This window comes from Grammomys surdaster, unplaced genomic scaffold, assembly GCF_004785775.1.
Source record: "Grammomys surdaster isolate TR1022 unplaced genomic scaffold, NIH_TR_1.0 136, whole genome shotgun sequence".
Lineage (NCBI taxonomy): Eukaryota > Metazoa > Chordata > Mammalia > Rodentia > Muridae > Grammomys > Grammomys surdaster.
Window position 1 is genome coordinate 8,160,151 of NW_021604594.1, and position 10,325 is coordinate 8,170,475.

The 10,325-nt window shown below is 40.7% G+C and overlaps 1 protein-coding gene across 1 annotated transcript; it reads left to right on the forward strand.

Annotated features, from left to right (window-relative positions):
* The first annotated feature begins 3,393 nt into the window (after window positions 1–3,393).
* LOC114617357 (cytochrome c, testis-specific) lies at window positions 3,394–9,426 on the forward strand. The gene is made up of 4 exons (XM_028762966.1): window positions 3,394–3,538; window positions 6,154–6,182; window positions 7,406–7,631; window positions 9,144–9,426. Exons 3-4 carry the CDS (start codon window positions 7,463–7,465, stop codon window positions 9,290–9,292), a joined length of 318 nt encoding a protein of 105 aa, XP_028618799.1. The 5' UTR covers window positions 3,394–3,538; window positions 6,154–6,182; window positions 7,406–7,462; the 3' UTR covers window positions 9,293–9,426.
* The last annotated feature ends 899 nt before the right edge of the window (window positions 9,427–10,325 follow it).

The window sequence follows — 10,325 nt, forward strand, 5'->3', positions numbered from 1 at the left end:
GTTTCTATCTCCCCAGATAGTGCCAAGTGTTCAGTATGTGAATGAGTGGGACCATGTTTCCTGTTCAAGTCACAGTGTTCCTCTCCTTGCACCCAAAGGTTCATGCCCATCTCATAATGCAAAAATGCATTATGTCCAAGAGTTTCCATAGATATCAGTGCCAAAGTCCAAGCCTAGGAGTCTCTTAACTATTCTAACAATTGTCCAAATTCAAAAGCTGAGCTATGGTAGCATGCAGCTGTAATTCCTGCACCTGGGAGGCAGAGGCAGGAGGATTGCAAGTTCAAGGCCAGCAGGGATAGACAATAAGGCTTCTGCTCAAAAGCATCTGATACTCTTAATAATTCCGGAGAAAGTGAACTGTTAGGTGTGAACACTTATACAATTAAATGGAATAAATTAGATACTTCCAGTATATGGTGGCACAGCATAAATAGTTACATTGTGGAAAGAAAGAACTGGGTGGGGTGGGGGGGCTAAAGCAACAGGACAGATGTCAAGTCCTGTTTACTCAGCTCTGTTATTTGTAAACTACATCTCCTCCCTTGGGCTGGTTCTATTCACCACATGCAGCTTTTCTTAGCAAGCACATGTGTTTTCTAACAGTTCTGTCTTGGAATCTCTGTTGTGTTTTCAGCCTGTTCCCCACATTTCCCTCAGTGCCCTCTCAGGGCTTCCTGCAAGCTGAGTTGACCTTCCACATGTTGACTTGTTGCTCGGGTCTTTGCTTGAAGTCTGGGTTGGAATCCTCCAGGATCTCTCAACTTTAACATTTTGCATGCTCCAGAGACATGGACTATGGGGCTGGTGCTGAGGTCTGCTCTTAACTTCAGTGCTAGTTAGGTCTTATACTACAGCTGAAGTGGCCCCTCAGTGCCTAGGCAGCTGAGCAGAGTAAAAGAATCCTGTAGAAATACCTTCCTAGGTCACTCAGTGTAAGCACGGTCCCTTGAAGGTACTCCCCACCCCACCTCCTTCCAGTCCATCCCACCCCAGGAAAAGACTGAGTAGGATCTGCCAAATCTTGAAATGTCCTCAACGCATTGTTTTTTGACGTGGGTCACGATCCCTTTGGGGTCAAATGACCCTTTCATAGGGGTCACCTAAGGCCATCGGAAAACACAGATGTCTTACAGTTTACAATGGTAGCAAATTACAGTTGTGAAATATCAATGAAAATAATTTTATGGTTGGGGGTCACTGCAACATGAAGAATTGTATTCAAGGATTAGGAAAGTTGAGAACCACTGCATTAAGGCGTCTTTACCTTGTATTGTTTGCAATACAAAGCATCTAGCTTTCAAAGAAAAATGGTCCTGAGCTCTTCAGAAACCACAGGCTTTTCTTATCAAATGGTTTTTAATCGTTCTATCCTGAGTTTTGCTCCTGATTCTCACCGTAAACCTGCCTCAGCAGGAACACACTGCTGTCTTGACATTTTTCTCTGCCAAGTTAATTAAATTTCTAAAAAGGTTTTATTTTTATCTTATATGGATTGATATTTTGCCTGTATGTTTGTTTGTGCTCCGGGTGCATGCAGTGCTCATGGAGGCCAGAAGAGGGCATCAGATCCCCTAGAAACTGGAATTACAGACACTTGGTAGCTCCACATGGGCCCTGGGAATCTAATCTGGATCCTCTGGAAGAGCAGCCAGTGCTCTTAATTGATGAGCCATTGCTCCAGCACTCCCCCCATTCCCCAGGCCATTACTTTTAAATTCAGCTTCATCCAAGAGTCTCAGGAAGCAGATAGTATATAGACAAACCATTTGTCAGAATGTAACATGAATGGCTTATATTACATTCCCAACAGAATCCTCGTTCTCACCAGAAATCTTATGAACATAGCTTTTACTGTTTACATTTTTACAGGCATTCTGGCCTTCTGAACTTCCACGAGATGCCCCATTAAGATCTGCTTACAGAAGTCTAGGTTTCTCTAGCTGTCTTCTTCATATTTCTCCTACAAACCAATTCCAAAGGTTTGAGAATCATATCATTAGATTTAATGACAGCATTAACTCCTTTTCTCTAGGACTCATTTTCTGTATGAGTCAGACATTTCATTGGTGTGACAAAATGCCTGACAGAAACTAAAGGAGAAAAGAGTTTTTGTTTTGTTTTATGGTTTCCGTTTATGGTTCCTGGATTCCTTGAATTTTTCTAAGCCTGTAGTGAGGCAGAATATCACAGTAATGAGAATATGTGACTGTTCACTTCATGCCAGACAGGAAGTAAGTATCAAATTTCAAAATTTCATAACATCTATGCACGTGAACTACATGTAATTAAAATGTTTTGGGTGTATTTGGGGGCCAGCAGTTATTAGCTTTGTAACAACAAACAATGTTCTGGGAATCGGCAGATTAAATTTTTTCAAGACTTTAAAATATATGGCCCATAGTTATGTGTTGTAGCTGTCCTTTGACGTTGCTTTTCCCCACAGAAACTTCTGTTTCTACAATGAGAGATAAGGTGCTGAGAACACATTTCCATTGTACAGTCTGATCAACACGTCAAGGACCACAGGTTCATTCCCAGCACTGAAAAAGAGAAAAAAAGACACCATGACAGAGCAGAGAGGTAATAGTGTGACTAGTTTTTGAAATGCAAGGAGAAAATAATAAATGTTATCAGTTCCCCAAAATATCTCAAAGGGTTAGTGCAATGAAATTTACTTAGCTGATACATTACTCTTCAAACATATTAATAAAAATATACACTATATGAACATTTTCTAGGTTTTTGATGCTGATATTTATTCATGACCAAGTGAAAAGTTTTAAGCTGTCTTACATGAATATGGCCCAGAGCTTCCATTAGCTCCATGGGTAAGCTATTGGAGTGGTTTCATTCATCATTTGGTGACTGTGGCTATTTCAATTAAAATACAATTGCTTATAATTAAGAACGAAATAGTTAAACTATTGACAATGCTTTTCTTAATGCTTTTGAGACAAGGACTCACTTTGTGATATAAGCTGACCCAAAACTCATGGTGATCCAGCTTCAGTCTCCTGAGGGTGGGATTACAGGAGTGTGTCACCACATTGAGTTTATTTTGTGTTAATTTAAGTTTGTTGTATTGTAGCCTCTTGCCACAGCCAGATTGTAGTTCATGAACAATTGGGAAGGCAGGGTTCAACACCTGTACTTTTAACCTAGCTGACACAATGTTTTGCTTAGAGTAGGCATTTTATTGACGTGATTTGACTGTAGCCACCAAAAGTTCTTGGACCATTCAGGAGTTGCTGCTCTCCGCAAGACTTTGCACACACTGTAAGTGTACACACAGTAAATGATGAAGAAACAAAACCAGGCCAGGGACAGTTAGAGTTGGAGGACATCCAGCCTCTGCGAGAATTGGGATTCCCGCGGGATCTCACAGCCAATCAGCAGCGAGGATGGAGCCCACCATCAGCTGGTGCTTGATCTGGCCTGTAAGAGGAGTCCTCGGGCACAGCAGTCGCGCCTTCAATCTTGGTCTCACCGCATCAGGGGACCAAGGGTGGCACAGGGCACCGCTGCTGTGATTGTGGTAGGTGCTGGCCCATTGGAAGAGAGTCGGCTGGGCAGATTGGGCCTGGGACCCCTATTGTGGGCAGATGCAACGAAGGCCTAGGTGGACCCAGAGAGGAGCGTTCAACGGTCCCCAGCCCAGCGGGGCCAAGGCTTCTGTTGTGCACAACAGAAGGATATAGTGATAGGACCCTCTGTAGCGCCTCGGGTACTGGGGCAGTGAAGCGAGCTTGGTAAAACTTTCCACTGCTGTTAGCCAGAGGTTGGCATCGATGTGGAGGGCTGGGCATTTAGGAAGCTGGATTCTTGGTCCAATTCGTGGGTATAATTATAGCCACTGCCAAGGGAGAAGGACGGTAGACAACTCTGAAGGACGCGCAGACCCAGTGAGGAGATTCCCGCAGTCACCTCGCCCCACCCTACACAACCACTTGGAAGAAAAGTCTGATTTGTGTTTTCTTTTGCATCTGTCTAGTACTTATCCTTAAAATGGTCTAGCGAGCTTCCTCTACCTCCTTCACCCTTTGCATTATTTGGACTTTGTGAAATGTAAACGCTTGGCTGGTGCCTTGCTGGTTCTCACGTTGACTTTCGGTTCATGAAAAGTTACACATGCTCCACAGTATATAGCAGTATTAAAACCTATTTCAGGCCTGAAAAGTGACAGAGGGCTTACCTACTGTGTGTGAGGCCCTAGGTATGAGCCCTGGCACCACTACAATACAAAAGGCAAAAATCCCAAGCAAACAGCAAAATAGGATTTCACCAAATCTTTATTATCTTTTTATTATTAATCATTTAATTATTATTTAAAGTAATTTAAAATTTTAAATATATTTTGATCATGGTATTCCCCTCCCCGAAGTCCTTCCAGATACCCTTTCCCTTCTTTACCCACTAAATTCTTTCTCAAAAAGCAAACAACAACAACAAAAAAAAACAGTGTAACAAGAAAATCCTCCAAACCAAGAACACTAAAACAGCACATCAAAAGAAAACAACAAAAAACAAACAATTGAACAAAACTCACATCAAAGTGTAACCAAATCAAAGCAAGCACGCACATGTGCGTGTACACACACACACACACACACACACACACTCAAACTGTGGAATCCAGGATACATTGGTCAACTCCTGGACAGGAGGCCTGCCCCCAAGTGGCTGATATCACTCAGTCTTCTTTAAATACTCATGTGGGGAAAAGCCAATTAGACATATATTATGTTTTAGTTATATGTATTCAACAAAGTACTCAAAGGGATTAGATATTTAATGCTACTCCATCCTTAGATTTCTCTGCTGTACCCATCACTTGTGACCTGAGACAGGACAGTTTGTGGGTGTCTTGACTTGTTCATGTGTAAACTACATGAACAGTAACTGTCTCCCAGAGCTGTCGTGACTCTTCACTGACTTAATGATATACAAATAGCTTTTCACTCCGGGCACACAAATGTTTCTTACTCTTGCTGCTTATTATCATTGAGATGGCTTCAGAACACCCTTCTCCTTGGATACATACACCTTTTGGCCTGAGTCTTCTTTCATACTAAGTACTGGTAAAAAGCCAATTGCGGTATCTCAGGAGGCTGGGGCAGGAAGGCTATGAGTTTGAAAGCAGCCAGCATGAGCTAGGTAGTGACTCTGAGGTCACCTAAATAGGACTGCATAAAACGACCCTATCTTAAAACAAACAAAAGACAATAAGCAAATACTGGCAGAGGACCAAATAGTTTCCTGATAGGTCAATTTCCTTCTTGTCATTGCTGAATCTGTTGGTTTTACTTCGCCTGGAACAGGGCCATCAATGTGTGCCCCAACAGTAATCCCCTACCATTAAAGACAGTGACTGTAAAGGCTGTGATAGGACATGCGTGCTTTGAACACTGAACATGGCTGGTTTTGGCCAATAACTTTTATGTAAAATACATAACTTTTAAGTAAAGCTTCCTAAGTTACTAGTAATGTTTAAGTGGGACAAAATCAACCTGCCTTCTAAAGAAGGTCAGGAATAAAGATTCTTTCATTAGTACTTTAATGGTAAATTGTTTTTAAATTGTTTACCATGATATAGACTTTATAGTTATAATGTATGTATTTTACAAGTTGCCATACATTTTCTTTTGTGGATGAGTTTATCTGCTTTATGGCTTTAAAAGACCCACTGAGTTTTTCAAATACTTGGATAATTTATAGAGCATATGCGTAGAAATTAAATGTTTTGAATACTGTTTGGAATTTTGTCATCTTCTCTTCCATAAAATAAGTTTTCTTATCCTGATTTCTCTCAGACCTAATCACTAGATACTAAATTATTTGGTTTTAAATGCTGTACTCTAAAAACTGCCTTCTTTTTTGATGTGGATTAATAATAGTTATTGGTTACTGGTCATATTTTTAAAAATTCAGACGGTGCTGATTTCACCTTTATGTAGCAACTTTCATCATTCAATACTGTATTTGTTAAGTTAGATTAGTTAATGTAAATATTTTCTGTTTCTTAGTAGGATTATGTAAATAAACATATTCTTGGGAATATACTGTTAAAGAATTTCATGATTTTAGTAATAGTAATTTGTTATTGTTTAAATCTGTTTTAATCACGAACTCTCTTGTGCTCATTCTTCACAGAACACAAAGTATAGGGAAACAGAGCCCAGGTAAGTCAACCATTATCACAGCAGATGTCAGTGTGCTTGGTGTGCGTGTTCGAGTGTGTGCTGTGTGCTGTGTGTATGTGTGTGTTGTGTGCATGTCTGTGGTTGAGCTGTGTGTGCAGGCATGCGTAGAGGCCCGAGGGTGATGCTGGAATGTCTGCCTGGATTATTTCTCTATCTCACTCTTAGAGACAGGATCTCTCACTTACGCCCAGAGCCGTGTTTGCTGGGTTGTCAGTGCTCTCGAGATCTGCCTGTCTCCATCCTCACAGCCGTGGTTTAGAGGCGTGCTCTGCCATGCCCAGCTTTTACACGCGTGCTAGGGACCCAGCTCACTTTACCTGCCTTCTCTTCTGCCTTCAAAGTTCAATTTATGATGTTGAAATTATACTTTTCATGTCGTTTGGATGCAGGAAGCATTTATTTAATTATCCACCTAAATTTTTTGGCAGTCACCAAAAGCACCTTTGTTCAGAGTCTTGTTTCTGTCTCTCATTACACAACAAGATCTTCATGTGTTCTATGCTTTATTAATGTTAAGTACTGTGAGGCCTGAGCTCAGTAATGTTTTTTTTTTATTATTTTCAGATAATCTTTGGTCTAATCTGGTAGACTGGTTTACAGATAAAAGTGTGAAGTAAGTACAAAAATCATTTTTACATATATCTGATAGGGGCCTCCCTTTTTTCTGTATGACTTTAATCTCGAATGTGTGTCTGCTATGATGAATGTATAAGTAACATGGTATTTACCTATCATGTTTGTTCTATTAAGAGACCCCTATGTTTCACATATTTTGCATATGTATTTAATCTAGTATAATTGCTTGAAGGCAGAGGTAAAAGTAGCTTTATATCAATAGCTTATGAAGAAGTTATGATTAGAAATTTAAAAATAAGTCTGATTAGGTGGCTGTGGTGTCATACAGCTTTAATCCAGAAAATCGACACAGGTGGATCACTGTGAGATAGAGGCCAGCCTGGTCTACACAGAGAGTTCCAGGCCAGCCAGGGCTACATAGTGTGACTAAAACAACAGCAACAGCCCAGTGAACGAGATTATTACGTGTCTATAAGAGTGGATGCTGTAATGTTGCATCTGTGTTTCTGAGCACTGATATGTTCAAAGTAACATGATTAGATTTTTTTTTTTTTTTTTTTGCTTAATATCATTAGCGATCACTTGAAAGTAATGGGATCCGTCTCTCCCCCGGTTTTTTTTTCTAGGTTTGCAAATCTGATACTTCCTTTGGTCTGTGGTTTAAGGTGTTATTGCGGAGCAGAATGGGAGATGCTGAAACAGGCAAGAAGATCTTTGTTCAGAAATGTGCTCAGTGCCACACAGTGGAAAAAGGTGGGAAACACAAGACAGGTCCAAATCTCTGGGGCCTTTTTGGTCGAAAGACAGGACAAGCACCAGGATTTTCTTACACTGATGCAAACAAGAACAAAGGTAAAGGCCAGAAGCTGGAGGTGATGCCCAGTCATTTGGCTGCAGAAAAGAATGTGTGTGGTTTGGCATTGTAGTGTTTGCCTGACTGTTTTCATTGAAAATGGACTGTCATGTGCCTGTTTATTGAAATGCTAACTTTTGTGATGGGATCTGAATTTACATGACTCATGATCCTTTAGATCAGAACCAGCAGTCAGTCACTCAGGGCATAGGTTTTTGCCCATGTAGACTGTTTTATATATTTATTTTATATGTTATACTTATCTTGAAAAAGTAGTTTTTGAAAAACTCATACTTTGAAAAAATATAAATCTAAAACAAGAATATTTTAATGGCAAGTAGCAGCAGTGATTGTATCTGTGGTAGTTATTCATAGCAAGGTTGAGGAATATGTAGTTTAAAAATACATTTCACGTCTGTGTGGAGGGCCTAGGTCCAGACTATGCATGTTCTTTTGTTAATGGTTCAGTCTCCGGGAGCCCCATGAGCCCAGGCTAGTTTACTCTGTAGGTGACGTTGATCCCTCAGACTCTCTCAGCCCTTCCCTCAGGTCTTCCACAAGGGACCTAGAGCTCCACGTGTTGTATGGCTGTGGGTTTCCGCATCTGTTTCCATCAGCTGCTCATGTACTAGGGTGGGTTGGTACCAATGAGGGGCCTCCCTTTCTCTGAGGAAAGGGGATGGGGGAGGGGGTGTGAGGAAGGGTGAGGAAAGGTGGGACTTGGAAGAGAGGAGGGAGGGGGGCTGCAATCAGGTTGTAAAGTAAATAAGTTAATTATTGAGGAAAAATATATTTAAAAATTTGTTATTTGTTGGTAGGGGACAGTTAAACAGTAAAGTGAGAAACTTTTAGAATTGAGATTAAAAGCAGCTAGAAAAGACTAGTATTTTTGCAGAACAGTTTGTTTCTTGTGTGTGTGCACATGCATATGTGTGTGCACATATATAAATCTACTTAGATTAGCACATCAAATATTCTTAAAGTACAACTCTATTTTGAAGTTTTTTGGTTCCTTGACATCTTACAGACCACAGTAGCGGATCACTCGTGTTTGCACAGGGTTTTGTTTGACAAAGGTGTGGCATATGGTCCAGACTGACTTTGAATTTGCACAGAGTTTTATTTGACAAGGGTGTCAGCATATGGTCCAGACTGACTTTGAATTCACTTGCAAATCATTTGGCTTCAAATTCACTGTGATCCTCTGCAAGTGCTAGGGTTATAGGCATGGACTCCATGCCCAGCTATTTTAAGTTTCTTATTTTTTTTTATTTAAATGAAACTCACATAGCATTTAGTTAGCTTTTTTTTTTTATTTAAATGAAACTCACATAGCATTTAGTTAGCTTTTTCAAAACATTTTTTAAAAGAAGCATCTTGCAGCACCTGCACGTAGTAGGTAACCACTCCTCATTCCCTCCTAGCCTTTTGTTCACATATGTTGGTCATATCAAACAGTAAGTCCTGTGAATGTAACTGCAAAGACTTAAGACTTATTTTCAACTTTGTAGGTGTTATCTGGTCAGAAGAAACGTTGATGGAGTATTTGGAGAACCCGAAGAAGTACATCCCTGGCACTAAGATGATCTTTGCTGGCATCAAGAAGAAGAGCGAGAGAGAAGATCTTATTCAGTATTTAAAAGAGGCAACATCCTCATGAGTAGTATTACAGCTTCAAGAATATTAGTTACCAGTGTCAAATATTGTGTTTAATAAGAAGCATATCTAATTTTTTTGATCAGCCTGAAGTAACTTTAGCTTGTTAAAATAAAGGTTGATAGTTTTGATTGTGTAAAGTCCACTCATCGGATATTTTTATGAGCCTGCACTTGCTTTGACATACACACTGAGGAGTGTCCATCAGAATGGAGGAGGAGAGGGAAGCAGACAGGCCTCTTGCTCTTTCCTGGTCTCTGCATGCTCAAAATAGTGTATGAACATGGCAGCACCTACTGTTAAGGGTGGCGATGGCGTCCGCACGACGCTCTGCAGCTCAGATGTAGTTAGAGCAGATGTGAGTTTCATTAAGCTCCGCTTGTCTTTTACTTAAACATAACTATAAGGGGGGAAGCAGAGAAAATCTAGTTAAACCTTAGGGATGACCTGAAAAAAAAATATTGATCCTGTGTGAAGATAACAAAATCTAGGTAGAAGGAGAAAATCGTGGCCTATTTTGGTAAGGGAAGCTTAGTGCTTGCAACCGTTTTTTTTTTTTTGCATTTGTATCTTTAAGAGCACATACTGATCCTACATGGTACAGTTCTGGACTACAGGCTCTTGAGTGAAAAGAGTTGGGGGAAAGCCCCAAACTACCACCAGAAAGGTGGAAGGAGCCCAGTCTCAGGGTAACTGAGAGTGAAGCATGGTGGGACAGACCCACTTGGGCCAGGGAGTGAGCGCTCAGGAGAGTGAGGCTTGTCCTCAGCAGTGTGCAGGACTGTCATCTGAAATGGTCCCAGGGAGGAAGAACTTCCATACCACAGAGGTGGACAGGAGACTTAACAGTTAGGGGTCACCACAGCTAAGGATGAAATACTGCTATCTCATTAGCACTTCATAGCACCACTCTCATCTTCTAGAACAGTACAGAGTTTAGTTCTGGCCAGAAGCAAAATGTGGGTCTTCTACGTCTACTCCTGATAATTTTTCACCTGTATATAGGCTGGCCTATAGTGTAAACTTCTACTGTGAGG

Bases quoted from the DNA above. Each gene is read 5' to 3' on its own strand.
- LOC114617357 (XM_028762966.1), top strand. From the start codon at position 7,463: ATGGGAGATGCTGAAACAGGCAAGAAGATCTTTGTTCAGAAATGTGCT. The intron at 7,632-9,143 runs GTAAAGGCCAGA...TCAACTTTGTAG, and splicing joins TGATGCAAACAAGAACAAAG to GTGTTATCTGGTCAGAAGAA.